Source organism: Vigna unguiculata, chromosome 2, assembly GCF_037176805.1.
Source record: "Vigna unguiculata cultivar grain cowpea cultivar isolate G323 ecotype 2 chromosome 2, ASM3717680v1, whole genome shotgun sequence".
Taxonomy (NCBI): Eukaryota; Viridiplantae; Streptophyta; class Magnoliopsida; order Fabales; family Fabaceae; genus Vigna; species Vigna unguiculata.
The window spans coordinates 17,065,207-17,081,623 of record NC_140793.1 but is presented as its reverse complement, the minus strand read 5'-3'; the positions used below and the strand labels follow the sequence as shown (position 1 = coordinate 17,081,623).

The following is a 16,417-nucleotide window of genomic DNA, read 5'->3' as shown; positions in this document are numbered from 1 at the left end:
TTGCAACCTAGCGTTTGACTGTTCTAAGACAGTAACTTACTATTTCAAATAGCACCCAACGTAAATGTGCACTCAAAAAACACTTCATAATGTATATCTTGTGGTTTTAAACCTATTCAAACACTCTCTTTTAAAGTTCATTGATGAGTCCCCGAGTGTTTTAGGAGATTTTTTTGTGCACATTTGATAATTAGGCTTTAAGTTGTAATTTATTTTAATTAGTGTATAATTGGACTAAGTGTAGTAATAATATAGAATGGAGTAGTGTTGTCTTAGATTTTATAAGTTTAGTTGCTTTAATTAGATGTTAATTGATAGGATAGTTGCTCTAGTTGTTCTATTCTAGTTTTACATTCTTAGTTGAAATCCTAGTTTAGTTTTAGTTTGCTCATAGTGATATAAGTAATATTAACATTGAATGCATGTAGTTGGTTAGTTCAGAAAATCTCAAGACTAGTTCTAGTTAGTTTAGTATAATGGCTGACAATGGCGGGCAACGGCAATTGGTGGTGGTAGTTGTGACTGTTGGTTGCAGTAACTAAGGCCAAATTAGAAAGAATAAGAGGAGATATGTTTTAATTAATATTTAATTGCATCAGTAATATTTTACTACATCAGTAACTAGTGAAAGAATAAGAGAAGGGCCACAATAAAATATAAAAGAATAAGAGAAGAGGGTTTCTGGGCTTAGGTCAGGTTAAATAATGTTAGTGGGCCTGACCCAAATTTTGATCTCATGTATTAAACGTAAAACACATAGAAGGATGAAATTAGGGTTTATGTGTGCCGTCATTGCCTATCTCATCTCCCATGCTACCCATCTCTTCTCAGACTGCATTATCTCTTCCACTTTGCTACTGCTTATCTCTTTCTTCAGTTCTCTTTTTTTGCCATTATCGTTTCGCCACCACCAGCTGCCATGCGAAAAGCGGTCGCCACGAGCCGCCACAGAAAACACGCTTCGCCTCCGCCATATTGTGGCGAGACGTTGGGAAACCACATCTGATTTCCGCCATGGCGTCGCCATTGCCGAAATTTGTTAACATTGTTCTAGACTACATAGCTAGCTAGAATACATTTGTACTTTAGGTTTGCATTTCTTAATTTTAGTTGTTGATTCATGCTTTAGAAACTACATAGTTAGTCACTAAAGTTTGAATTCAACCTTTTTTTGTAATTCTTGTGCTCAGAATATTTCTTGAGGCATTTTCATCATTTTCCATCAATTACATTGACCTTTTTGTGATTGAACATGTTTCTATGTTGTTTCTTCGTGCTAATGCAATTTCTACCACTCATACATTCTCGAAGTAGTCAAACTTTTGTATAATGCTGAAATTTGGTATGTGCATAGTCATTGCTGAGTTTTAGTGATCACACAACTTCCTTAGTTTCATTCAAGATACACATCATTGCCCTTGACTTGAAATGGGAGGGTGATTCAAGTTAGATTATGCCACTTGAGGGGGCACTAAGGCTCACCAACTCAAGATAAGTGGGGTTGTCACCACATGAGCTTTAGACTTAAGATAAGACTAAGGGGAGAAGACACTCTACTAGAGAGAAACTCTAACAAATGGTCAAATATAAGGTAATTTTACTAAAAATATTCATCCCTTTTGTAAGTCTAAAAGATCCTCTTAAGGGGTCTCTTTGCAAAAAGACAAAGCTAAGGACTAAAAATATAAAGACATAAAACATTATTCTATAAGCTAGGTCAACTAAAGGTGGTGTCTTGAAAAGGAGAGAGACCTAACTTGACCTCTAAGCCTCCTCATATGCAGCATTGACCTTCTAGAAGAGAAGGTCAATGTGATATTCCAAGCTCTCTAAATATAGGCCTAGCATGTGTTGTCCCAAGGTTAAGGCTCTCCTCCACTCCAACTAGTGTTATCCTCCTCCAAGTTCAAACGTGCTTGACCTACAAAACACATGTTAAGAAGTCAACTCCAGTAAAGTCAACAAGTCTACTCAACTTAAGTCAACACAAGAAAAGTCAAGAAAAAGAATTGGAAAATAAAGACACATATGATAAGTTAAGAGTGTGTTTGGATAGAGTATTTTAATGAAGCAATTCATTTTTTTGAAGAATTTAGATTTCTTTGTAATGAAATGCTTTGTTTGGATAGAGAAATTAAAAAGCATTTCAAATGCAAGCATTTTTTTGAAGGATTTCAATTAGCTAAATTAGTAGAAATTCAAATACCCTCAAAATAGGTAGAATTTAAAATTCTTCTCATTCAACCTCACATTCTAGACGATCTGGACGGGCACGACAACTCGAACGTACCCGACGAGTTGGACGGGCCCGATGACCCGAACGTGCCGGACGACTCGAACGGGCCCGACGACTCGGACAGGCCTGACGACCCGGACGGGCCCGACGACCCGGACGACCCCGACAACCCAGACGAGCCCAACGACCCGGATGAGCCCGACGACCCGGATGGGCCCGACGACCCAGACATGCCCGACGACCCAAACATGCCCGATGACCTAGACAGGTTTGACGACCCAAACGGGCCCGACGATCCAAAGGACCCGATGACTTGGACGGGCCTGACCTAGACGAGCCAAACAACCCGGACGAGTCCGACGACTCGGACGTGCCCGACGACCCGGAAGTGCGTGACAACGTGGACAGGCCCGACGACCCGAATGGGCTCGATGACCCGGGCAGGAACGGTGACCCAGACGGGCCCGATGACCTGAACGGTCCCAACGATCCAAACGAGCCTGACCACTCGTACGGGCCAGACTATTCGGATGATCCCGACGACCCAAACGGACCTGACGGTTTGAAGGGGCCCGTTCAAGTCTCGGGCCCATCTAGGTCGTCGGGCCTGTCCGGGTCGTCGAACCTGTCTGGGTATTCGACACCGTCTAGATTGTAAGGCTCGTCCAGCTCGTCGGGCCGTCCATGTCTTCGGGCTCGTCCAGGTCATCAGGGCAGTCTTGTTCGTCGAGCCCGTTCGGGTCGTTGGACCCGTTTGGAGCATTGGGCCAATGAGTTAGACGGGTTGGACCAGGCCATATTGACGAACTTGACGGCACAATCGTGCAGTATGGGCCATCAGACCTCTAGATCATCGGGCCACCGATCCTGTCTGGGCTTCCCAGTCGGTCCAGCTTGGGTGGGTCGTCGGGTCTAACCAATCTGGTTGCGTAGTTGGGTCTGCCTGACCCATCTGGGTTGTCGAGCATGTTTCCAAATTTATCATGAACTCAAAACATAATTAAGCGTAAAATAAATATTGTTAAAATTAAATTTTATCTCACAATAAATTCAATTTTTTTTTCAAACAAGAAATTGAAATTTGAGGTATTTTAATTTCCTTATCCAAAAAAGTTATTTAAAAAATGAATGGAATTTAATTATAAACAATTTAAATACAAAACATTTCAATTTCTAAACATTGTTGAAATGTTCCGTTCAAACACAAGGTAAAGACTTCCCTTCTAGCCATGTTTCTTGAAATCCTTCTATGAAGATCCTCTAAGCTTTTATGGCGAGTCATAAACTCATCATGCTCCCACGTCAAGTCGTTGTACCCGATGCTACTGACATCAAAGTGATTAGCGAACTGTGATTTTGAAACTAATTCAAGACATTGGGAGCAATTATATTGACAATAGTTTTGAATTTTTTTTTCCAATAGATGTTGCTCGAAATAGATTTATTTCTTGGTAAACAAAAATTAAAATATCATTTTTATAGGCCAAATCAAGTTACCATTGGAAATGTGATTTGTATTTTCTTTTGTTTCTCTGTGAACATACGTGTTGTGCTTCCTAATATAGTGTTGTGCTTCTTAATATTCAAATATACTAATATTACAATTTAACGTTAATTTCTTTATTATTTAATTTAACTCAAATGTAATTAAATTAGTAAATATATATTGACTATTTGTTTTTGAATAATTTTTACAACTTGTTATTTTTAATTCATTATTTTTTTTATAAAATTTATGATTTTAATTCATGAATAATTACACATTTATTTATGAAATTAGGGTAAATAGGGTAAATCACACAACATTTTTAAATTTAAATATGATATATTAGTATTATTAATCTATTTTACTTCAAATATTTATTAATTAAGTAATCAAATAAATCGTGTTAATTGAAGAAAAAGAAATATAAATAAAATATTATTTAGTGAATCTTCAATTATTTTTTTTATATTTATATAATTTAATATTATTTAAAATATTTCTTTTAAAAATTTAATATATTTCATATATATATATATATATATATATATATATATGATATTTTTAATATTTTTTATCTACATATAAAGAAATATTTCTCTTTTTTAATCTATATTTATTTTTCAATTTGACTTTTAAAAAAATTTATTTTAAAATTAAAATAATTTTTGTAATTTAACTACTTTTTTTTTTCAATTTGACTAGCGTTTTAGATCATTAGAAATGAAAATTAATTACATTAAAATTATAAAAAATTATTTATATTTAGTTTTATAATTATAAAAATGACAATAATAATAATTTTATTATTTTTTATTATCACAAAAAATCAAATACAGTATTTTTACTTGTTTATATAAGAATTATTCTAGATTTAATTACTATTTTGGTTCCTATATTTGTTCAAAAATATCAAGTTAGTCCTCCAATTGTTTTTAGTTTTAATTTGGTCTCATTTTTGAAAAATTGATACAATTTTGTTCATTTTGTTAAATTTCTTGAAATGGATCAAGATTTTTTCATTAAAATTGGAGTCGTGAAAAGAATAGTTTGGATTGTTAGTGTAATACATAGTCATAGTGTCAATTATGATGAAAAGTTTTTAATCCACTTCAAAAAAATTTAACAAAAATGACCAAATTGCATAAATTTTTAAAAAATCGGGACCAAATTAAGACTAAAAAAACTGGAGGACCAACTTCACAATTTTAGATAAAAACAGGGACCAAGAAAGTAATTCAACACAAATTTTAGCTCATCGAAAATATAGGTTGAAGATTTTTCACTAATCACATGACAAAAACTTATTGACTAGACAAGATGACAATATTTTTAGTTTATAGTTTTTAATTTCAAAATTTTCATACATATTTTTTAAATTTAAATATTTTGTTAATCCAACCTAAAATGAACTGTTTTGTCATCATGATCACACTAAGACAAAATTTAAAATCAAAATTTAATTATTTCTTTTATGTTTTTTGAAATGTACATCAATGGTAATTAAAAATTATAATTTCATAATCTAACTGAATATATAGTAAAAAAAACATAGTAAGATGGAGAAAACTCAATTTCTCAAAGCTAATTATTCAATAATACTTTGCTTATTTGCATTCGCACAGAGAATGCATTCCTTATTTGGAACAACAACATACATCTATAGTGCATAATCCTCTTGTATAACCTAAACTTTGACAATGGCCAGCACAGTCAGGAAATTTGGTGCACAATCAGGAAATTTGGTGCATGCTCCTACACAAGAGGGTTTGCTGCTAACACCTGCATTATTATCAATATTTGGAATTAAAAAGAATAAATGTAAATCTAATTCAAACTATTGTACAAATAAATTCTAAATTTTGGAAGTTATTTTTGTTCATACCAGACAAAAACAAAACAATGAACATGGCAGCAATGATAAATTTCAGAAAAATTAATAAGAGAAGTGAGTGAGACATTCTTGAATATGAGAACTCTGAATCTTGTGTATGGTGTCAGTTGCTTTGTATAATCTATCTCTTTTTATAATATGTATTTTTGTTTATAAGAATTTTTCTCTCTTTATAATTTTTAATTATTTAATACGTATAATGTAATATATTTATTGAAAGAATAGTATAAATAACTATGCATAAATTTTTTTCATTAATATTTATTAAATATAATATAAGAAATTGTTTCTTATGATTTATTAATAAATATAAAGGTGTACATAATATTTTAAAAAAATATACCAAAAATGCACACTCTAAATAATTACAAAATTAATATTAATAATACTTTTATTATAATATATTAATAGACATGAAAGCGTCACATTATATTTTAAAAAAATACCAAATTAGTATACTACAAATAATTACAAAATTAATATTAAAAAATTATTATTTATCATTTATTAATGGATATGAAAGTGTATAGAATATTTCTTTTAAAACTTATACTACAAACTAACAAGATGATAGAGGATTATTAATATTCTAAAACTTGGTATTTAAAAATTTAATATTATATAAAAATTTAAATTTTGAATAAAGTAAAGTTTAAAAATTTATAGATTTTTAAATCTTTATAAAAGTCAATAATTTTTAATTTTTTAAAATTATAATATTATAATTTAATTTTACAAAATAAAAACTTTATTTATTTAATTTATAACTTTTAAAAGTCTATAAACTTTTATTTTTAAAGTCTATAATTTAATTAATATTATATTTTGACTTTCAAAGTCCATAACTTTAATATTAAATTTATAAAAGTCTAAATCTTTTAAATTTAATATTATAGACGTTTTATAAAGTTATATTAAATTAATATTAAAAGTCTATAGACTTTTATAAAAATTTAAAATCAAAATTTAAAAATTAATTTTGATTATATAAAATCAATATTCATAAAAGTTATAAATTTTGGATTAAATATATTTTTTTCCTTTAACTTTCAATGAAAATTAGAATTAATGATTCTACATTTATTTGATAAATTTACTCATATGATTAATATTCATATGATTCATTACTTTTTGTGTAAATATTTGTATTAACCAGTTGATTTGTTTCCTGTATAGATTACATGTTGTATCTATAAATAGGACTCTTCCTATTAGTAATAATATAAAGAGAAGTTGTTCACTATTCTCTTGTTCTCTATTCTTCCTCTCCTTCTTCCCTCTCTTATTAGCTTCATTTTATAACACATTATCAACACGATGCTTCAACCAATTGAGGGTTAGTGAAAGTTTTTTTTTCTCTTTAAGGATAATGTTTTGTGTGTCTCAATCCATACTCTTTCTAACCCTTTCTTCATTTACAATTTTATCTCATATTCTTATTCATTGGATAAAAATTGTTTGACTTAATCAATTTTCTTCTTCGTCTTATTATTATTATTATTATTATTATTATTATTATGGTTATTATTATTATCATTATTATTTCATGTACTAGTTCTAAACACGTGAAATGTTGCAAAATTTTAATTTGTGACCCTTGATATTGCAAGGAATAATTACTTATATTGAATATTAAATGTTGAAATACATTTAGATGCAATGGGTCTTGGTGATACCATTAAAGAAAGAAATAAAGCATCTAAGTAACTAATTTATTCTTGCGAGAACAATATTGTGAACAGAGATTTCACAAATATTATGAATATATTTCATACCTTTGTATGGCTGAACAAAACAATGAAGCTTTTAATGAAAAATCATGAGATCCATCCAATATGCTACATTCCCAAAAGTGAATGCAGCAATAAATATTATGAATTTATTTCATGCCTTTGTATGGTTGAACAAAACAATGAAGCTTTTGATTAAAAATTATAAGATTCATCTAATCTGCTCCATTCCCAGAAGTGAATGCAGTGATAAATATTGTGAATTTATTTCATGCCTTTGTATGGCTGAACAAAACACTTAGCTTTTGATAGAAAATCATGAAACTTGTCCAATTGGTTATGCACCATTCCCAAAAGTGAATGCAATAACATTTTATTTATATTTTCATAATCGTGATATTGACTATGGACATGGTTATAAATAAAATTTCAAAGACACATTTTATCACCAGAAGTGGCACAATAATGTGAAAAAGTGAAAAGAAAAATGGGAAAATATTGGCAAATAAGATGAAATTATATATTATCATTACGATAGTAAAGGCCATTTGAGTTGTACTTATCGTACAACAAAACATCTTACAAATAATAAAAACACATTTTGCTTATGAAGATGGTGATTCTGATTATGGCCATATGGATGCTACTCATCTTGATATTATTATTTTCTTTGCTAAACCGAATGGAAGCATTGATCACCTCATTGGTTATGAGAGTGTTAAAAAAATCTCATATTGAAATTTATGTTTATATGAAAAATGAATGTTGACACTAGCCCCAATGATAAAGATATGTGTCTTATTGATAGTGAAACAACTTATACAATTCTTAAGAGTAATAATTTTTTCTCTTGTTTGGTAATGTGAGACATCAATGTTAGTATTATTTATAGTACTACAAATATATGTAAAGGCTTCAAAAGAACTATTATATTTCTACAAAGAATTTGAATAGAAACTTATTACGTTTCAAGGATATTTGTCTAAATAGATATCATATTGAGACAAACAACAATGAAAAAGATATGAAATATCTTTATATCTCTACAATTGAGTTGAAAAAAAAATGTGTATTGGAGAAATTATCAAACGTCTCTTATAGTTTACACATATATTAGTACAATTGAGATGCATGTTATGGTAAACTAGAAGTTTACGAATCAAAATGAATGCCTTGTTTGGCATTATCAGTTGGATGGTTTGTACTACACATATATCAGTACAATTAAAATGCATCTCATGGTAAACCTGAAGTTTACGAATCAAAATGAATTCCTTGGTTGGCATGATCAGTTATTATGGTGTAAAAAAAAAGGTTGAAAAACTCATAGTCAAAAGACTTCTTCAGACCAATGAGTTCTCATGTACTATACGTTCACAAAGGAAAGTTGATAATAAGACCCTCATAAGAAAAATTAGAAATGAGTGAATCTCATTTTCAAAACGAATGCAAGGTGATATTTATGGTCTAATACACCCACCATTCGGATAATTTCATGGTTTTGATTGATGCATCAACTAGATGGTCATATATTTGTTTATTATCAACTCACAATAAAGTATTTGCAAAGTTATTAGTACAATTAAGAGCATACTTCCCATATTATCCGATTAAAAAAATATGTTTTGATAATACTAGTAAAATTACTTCTCATGCTTTTCATGTGTATTGGATATTAATTGGAATTGAAGTTAAGCATCCAGTAGCACAAGTTCATACTCAAAATAGACTTGCAGAATCATTACTAGAATGTCTAAAATTGGTTGCAAGACCATTACTTATGAAAGCTAATCTTTTGATGGCTACTTGGAGATATGCAATTTTGCATGTTGCATTATTGATTTGCATCAAACCAACAAGTTATCACAAATACTCTATTATGCAGTTGGTGTTTGGTCGATGACCTAATATTCTCATGTAAGAATTTTTTAATGTGGTGTATATGTTTCAATTTTCCGACCAAAGGGAATATGATGGGTCCTTAGAGACGATTGAGAATATATGTTGGATATGATTCTCCCTCAATAATAAAATATCTTGAACTACCAATAGTTCGACTTATTTACAATTCAACTTTTTGATTGTCACTTTGTTGAATAAGTTTTTCCAACATTAGCGGGAGAAAGAAAACAATTGGAAAATAATATTGGTTGGAATGAATTATCATTATCTTATCTTGATCCTCGTACAAAAGAGTGTGAACTGGAAGTTCAAAGGATAATTCATTCACAAAATTAGTCAATCAATTACCAAATGTTCTTATTGACAGAAAGGGTAATCAAATCATATATACCAAATGTTAATGCTTCGAGTATATTTGATATTAATTCATAACATGCCTGAAGCGTGGTAGGCATGTTAGTTCTGAAGACATGTTTGAAGCGTGGTAGGCCTATGGTTCCAAAGATAAAAACTATTGAATGAGAAAGGGAACTAAAATGCAAGATGACCTAATCGAAAAGGTTGAAATCCCAAAAGTTTCATTTGACATAATTAACGATTCGGTTCCAAAAGAACCTCAAGTACCTAAAATTCTTGAAAATAATGAGATCTCAATAAATTATGTCATGAATCATATAATATGGAACCAAAATAAAGTCAACATTGACAAAAATTTTACACACAATATAGCGATGAAAGCTATGAAGGACAATGAGGATCAATAATCAATGATCATTAAAGATTGTCGATAAAAAAATGATTGGCCAAAATGAAAATATGCAAATCAGAATAATTAGATTTGCTTGCTAAACGAAAGGTTTTTGGACCTACGATTCACACACCTGAAGGTGTGGAATCCATTGGGTACATATGGATTTTTTCGCAAAAATCAAATTAAGAATGATGAAATTGTTAGATACAAAGCACAATTAGTTGCTCAAGGTTTTTCACAAAACTTAATATTGATTTGTGAAAAGACATATTCTCTGGTATTGGATGTAACAATATTGCAATATTTGATTATCCTAGTTGCACAACAAGGTTTGCATTTACATCTAATGGATGATGTTACAGCCTATTTATACGATTCTCTTGAGAATCATATTTATATGAAAATCCCTAAAGAATTTTATTTACCCAACAAGGCAAATTCTGAAAAGGGTTATTCAATAAAATTGAACAAGCCCTTTTATTGATTAAAGCAATTAGGACGTGTGTGACATAACCGTTTTATTGAGTACTTATTAAAAGAAGGATATTGAAATGATCTTATTTGTTCTTGTATTTTTATGAAAAGATCCAACAATGAAATTGGCATAATTATTGTTTAAGTAAATGACATAAACATCGTTGGAACTCCTAATGAGCTCACAAAGGAAATTGATTGCTTAAAGAAAGAATTTGAGATGAAGGATTGATAATGTTAATTTTTACCATTATCCAAGCTACATTTTTTTTAGAAAAATCATCTCTTCCAAAGCTTTTAACCTACTTAGTCCTCAATTTTAACTTACTTTTGTAAATAAATACATTTTGGGTTACATTGATCTAAATATACAACTAATCCCCATTTTTGTGTCTATTTATAGATTGGAAGCTTTGTTCCAAAAATCCAGACAAATGAGTGACCCAGAATAACAAGGAGAAGATGAAAAATGTCAACAGGAGCTGCCTGGCGACACAAAGCCAGCGCTAGGCGCAAGAGACAATCAGCGCCAGGCGACACAACGCAGGCGCTAGGCGCAAGAGATAGTTACCGCCTAGCAGAACCTGGACACCGTCGGGCGGTTCGCGCAAGTTTTCACCACTGTTTGATAGCTAGCGCCTGGTGGTGAGAGGCTTCCGCCAGCCGCCAGTTTTCGCTGATGTATCAAGTTGGCCATTTTTCTTCTGTTTTCGCGAGGGGAAACTCATCTTGGACAGTTTGAAGCTTGAGCAACGCGTTTTGGAGCACTTGGAGGTCTACTAGGACTAGTGGGAACTACCCTTTCTTCCTCTTTGTATCTCTTCCCTCTTCCACTTCCATTTTGTAAGCTTGAGCTCTCCATGATAATGGAGAGCTAAACCCATTTTTGTTGGGGTTAGATGTAGCCACTGAACTTTCATGTATTTGTGGATGATTTAAATATATATATATATATATATATATATATATATATATATATATATATGCTTCTTCCATTGATTGCTAGTATCTTTGTTTATTTACTTAAAGCTTGCTTTGTTTTAACCATTCATTGCATGATATTTGGGTCATTAGGTATTGGAAAATATCTCTTGAAACCTAGAATTAGAACAAGATACCTAATGGAACTTGTATCTAGGAATGGAACTTGATCCATTAGTTGTCTTAAATCGTAATTTGTAAAGCGGGTTTTCTTATTTAGGGATTCAAGGAATTGGCTCTTAACAAGGAAATCTAGGCTCATTCAACTAAGGGATTAGGGTTTGAGTAGACTTGTGGGTTGACATTAGTAATTAATGGAAACGAGTTTTATTGTTTTATATACATGAGAGTGAAGTAGGTGAAGTCTAATCCCAACAATATCAATCCATTGCATTTCTAGTCTTTTCCATCTTCTAGAGGTTTCAAATATCCAAGTTCACCTTTTACATGTTTTTGAAATATTTACTTTCTTGCACACAAAAATCCAAATTATGGATTTATTCTTTACTTTAAATTAGTCACTAATTACGCAATTATTTAGTATACACGATTCTCTTGGGAAACGATATCTCGGTCTTACCGGTTACTACTTGTGTGACTTGGTACACTTGCCAAAGTCGTAACAAGTTTTTGGCGTCGTTGTTGGGGACCCGTGTCTAATACTAGACTATTGTGTGATTTTTGACTTATTTAGACTTATTCTTTGTTCATATTTACTGTTTTTGTTTACTTATATACGCACATTATTTGGGCTAACTTGTAGTTTGAGCTTGCTTTTGTTGTTGCTCTATAATTTATGCAGGGTAGGATCCGTACAAGGAGGACTGCATCTTTAGAACCACTCCTTCCCAATCCTGAGATAGAGAAAACTACCCGCAAAAACAATAGTGCCACAAGGAGAAGATGAGCTCAAGCACAACAAGTTGCCCATCACTCTTCTGCTTCAGACACTCTTCTGTCTACCACTCAGAATCTTGATTCTTTTCCAAAAGAAGATATGGCTGAAAACCCTCATGGTGATGGTAGAGGGCGTGAAAGACGCACTTTGGAGGACTATGCTGCGTTCACAGGGACCATTAATTTCAACAATATTGCTCGACCAACGGTGAATGCTACTAATATGAAGATTAAAGACAAGAAGGGTTGTGTAAATCAAGTGGCAGACCATCTGTCAAGACTAGTGAATGAAGAGGTGACCACACTGGAAAAGAAAGTGTTAGAAGAATTCCCTGATGAAAAGTTGCTCCTAGTATCTAATAGACCTTGGTTTGCAGAAATGGCAAACTTTAAGGCTGCTTAAGTTGTTCTTGAGGATATGAGTTTGCATCAACAACATAAGCTCTTTAGGGAAGCAAAATACTATGTGTGGGATGATCCTCACCTTTTCAAGATTGGGGTAGACAATCTGTTGAGGAGATGTGTGTCTGAAGAGGAGGCAAGAAGTATTATGTGGCATTGCCACAATTCACCCTATAGAGGACACTATAGTGGAGAAAGAATAGCTGGAAAGGTTCTACAATCTGGGTTCTATTGGCCAAGCATTTTCAAGGATTCTCATGCATATGTGAAACACTGTGACAAGTGCCAAAGAACAGGGAGCATCTCTAGAAGGAATGAAATGCCTTTGTAGAACATACTGGAGGTTGAAATGTTTGTTGGGGTATTGATTTCATTGGCCCCTTGCCTTCTTCATTTTCCAAGGAGTATATCTTGTTGGCTGTGGATTATGTCAGCAAATGGGTGGAAGCTGTTCCTATGCCCACAAATGATGCTAAGACAATCATCAAGTTTCTCAAGAAGAATATATTCTCCAGATTTGGTGTCCCAAGAGTCTTGATAAGTGATGGAGGTTCTCACTTCTGCAACGCGCAGTTGAAAAAAGTCTTGGAGCACTTTAATGTCAAACACAGAGTTCCCTCTCCCTACATCCTCAATCAAATGGACAAGCAGAGGTGTCAAATAGAGAAATCAAGAGGATCCTTGAGAAGACAACTTCTTCCTCAAGAAAGGATTGGTTTATCAAGTTAGACGACGCTCTTTGGGCCTACCGGACTGCATTCAAGACTCCAATTGGGTTGACTCCATTCCATGGTATATGGGAAGGCTTGTCATCTTTCGTTGGAGTTGGAGCACAAGGCTTATTGGGCCATGAAGTTCTTAAATTTTGATCCATCCTTGTCAGGGGAGAAGAGGAAGCTACAATTTCATGAGTTGGAAGAGATGCAACTCAATGCCTATGAGTCCTCCAAGAGCTACAAAGAGAAAGTGAAGGCCTATCATGATAGGAAGTTGGTGAAAAGAGATTTCAAACTCGGTCAACAAGTGCTATTGTTCAACTCAAGATTCAAATTATTTCCAGGGAAGCTGAAATCCAAGTGGTCAGGCCCATTTACTATCAAGGATGTGAAAGCTTATGGGGCAATTGAAATTGAAGACCCATCCTCAAAAAGGAGTTGGGTAGTGAATGGCCAAATGCTCAAGCCTTATTTGGGTGGTGAAGTTTTGAGGATGACCACCGTCATGCACCTCAGTGAAGCTTAAGCGCCTTACCTGTCAGGCTCGTGACGTTAAACAAGCACTTCCTAGGAGGCAACCCAATGCTTTAAACTCATTTTGTTTTAACTTAGTGTTTTAATTCAGTATGATGTTTGTATATATGTGTGAAATCTGTTAGTATGATTGTTGTGTTTGTTGAGATGTTGAACTTTGTGTTAAAATTGCATCTGTGAACCTCTGGTAGAATAACTTTGAGTGTTGTCATGCATATTTCGTCTTAGGATAATAATAGCATGTGCTTGTTGTGGCATTTTGGATTGAGTTTAACCTTTATGCATCATAGAATGTGCTAGTGAAAAATTGGTGGTTTGTGAAAATAGTAGTAGCATAGTTGTGTAGTAAATTCATGTCTTAAGTTAAGTTGTGCAAATGTTATGTGAATTAAATGTTTTGCTTGAGTGTGAATGCTTGGGTTGAAGTTGGGAAAGCTTGAAAAATATGTTTGCAAGAGTGAAAGGTTGGTGGGAGCACAATAGAGTCAAAGGCAACCCAACCATAACCCAAAAACACAAAAACTTCACTCCTACAACTTAACCGCCTGACAACATTTTCCCTCCTGCCTAGCGCTAGTTGTGAAATTAGCCCCTGGGAGCACTCCAGAAGCTATGCGCCTGGCAGCACCTTCGCGCCCGCTTGGCGCCACACCAAAAAAACTGCTCCAGAGGTATTTTGTTGATACATCGCCTGGCGGCTCGAGACCACCCGCCAGGCGGCAGCGCTGCGCGAGCTCTGATTGGGCTTTTTAATTGTGTTTTTGAGCTAGCCCTATCCCTCACCCTAAGTTTCACTCACGCCTGGCGCCGCTACTCTGCCCTAACCTCTCCACTCTCACACTCTCACACTTGCCAAACCCTAACTCTCAATCTAACTCTCTAATTCCACAATCCTCTCCTAAATTCACAAACCCTAACCCTCAATTTCTCCCCATTCCCGTGCCCTCCTCACTCTCATTTACACTGCCTCTTTACTCTCGCCAGGCACCACTCTTCATGAACCCACACTTCCTGCATTGCACTCAAGTAATGTTCTTCTTCTTTTTTGTTCTTTTCATTTTAGTGTTCTTAATGCTTATTCTGTTGTGATTACATACTTTGGGTTCGTGATTTGTGGTTGCCACTGTTTTGAATGTTGCTTGTTTCTGCTTCCACTATGGTTTTGTGTTTTTTTCTTGTGCCAATCTTGCAGACCCGTGTTGTGCTGCCTGGCGGTGGCCATTTTGGCTTGTTTTTTATTTTGGCCTGTTTTTTTGCCAGGCACTGGAGCATCAGAGCTCCCTGTCACGAGCTGGCGCCTGGCGCCACTTTTGTAGGGGCAAGGCGGTGGCCCTTTTTTTTACCTCTTTCTTTCATTTTCGCACCTGATTGACTCTATATTTTTTTATTGAATCTCTCATTCCAATGCTAACCTTAAATTGCCTCTTTGTACCGAATGCTTACTTTGCAGATGGCATCCTCCTCCAACCCAAAGAGAATCAAGACCACCATTGGCAACCCCACAAAAGGGCAGAAACGCAAGGAGAGAATTTATTCTCACTACTTCCTCACTAAAGACAATGAAGACCACTTCCAAGTGGTCATGCAGAGAAAAGTTGTGGCAGAGAGGAAAGTCATTCTGAAGCCTGATGAAGTCAATGAATTTCAACTAGAGTTGATCAGACGCGGTTGGGAAAGGCTGGGTAGCTACCCTGTCACGTTCAGCATAACCTTGGTTAAAGAATTCTTTGCCAATGCCAAGGTTACCACCTCTACAGCTCCCACCTTCCTCAACTGTGTGAGGGGAAAAAGAGTGCCCTTTGATGCTAAAACGATCAATGGAATTTTGGGCACCCAGCTGGTTGATGATGTGGAATGCCAATTCTCAACGTTGGATGATGAGGGCATGGCACCCGGAGAGTTGCTCCAAGCACTCTACTTGGCGGGTGAAGGATTTCATAGGGGCACGATTCAACGAGGTTCCTTTCACCCCTGGCTCGATTCTAGTCAGCTTTTGTGCACACCAACATATCTCCATGCTACCATGTGTTTGTTCTCACGGAGGGACGCACCACCATTTTGTACACCATCCTGACAAGTCGGGTGATGGATGTGGGGTAATATATTGTCAATGAGATCCACCGGTGTGCTAATGTTGCCGGCAAGGTCGCTCTAGGCCATCCCTCTCTCATCACCCATCTTTGCAGCCTGGTAGGAGTGGACATTTTTGTACCCCCTTTGGAGAAAGCAACGCAGGATCTAGACTTTTCCTATTTTTCAGAGGTTCTACTCACTTGCTCCTAAACCCCGGAGGCACCACCAGCCACAGGGAAAGCCTGAGCCAGAGCCCGATGCAACCCTCACGATTAATATGCGGTTGCAGGCTTTGTAGGCCAAGCTAAATCATCTTCAGCTCCTGGAACCCCAGATGCAAGCTT

The 16,417-nt window shown here is 34.4% G+C and overlaps 1 protein-coding gene across 1 annotated transcript; it reads left to right on the top strand.

Moving 5' to 3' along the window:
- The first annotated feature begins 13,539 nt into the window (after positions 1 to 13,539).
- Positions 13,540 to 13,992, top strand: LOC114174495 (uncharacterized). The gene has a single exon (XM_028059335.1). It carries the CDS (start codon positions 13,540 to 13,542, stop codon positions 13,990 to 13,992), a length of 453 nt encoding a protein of 150 aa, XP_027915136.1.
- The last annotated feature ends 2,425 nt before the right edge of the window (positions 13,993 to 16,417 follow it).

Bases quoted from the DNA above. Each gene is read 5' to 3' on its own strand.
- LOC114174495 (XM_028059335.1), top strand. From the start codon at position 13,540: ATGGTATATGGGAAGGCTTGTCATCTTTCGTTGGAGTTGGAGCACAAG.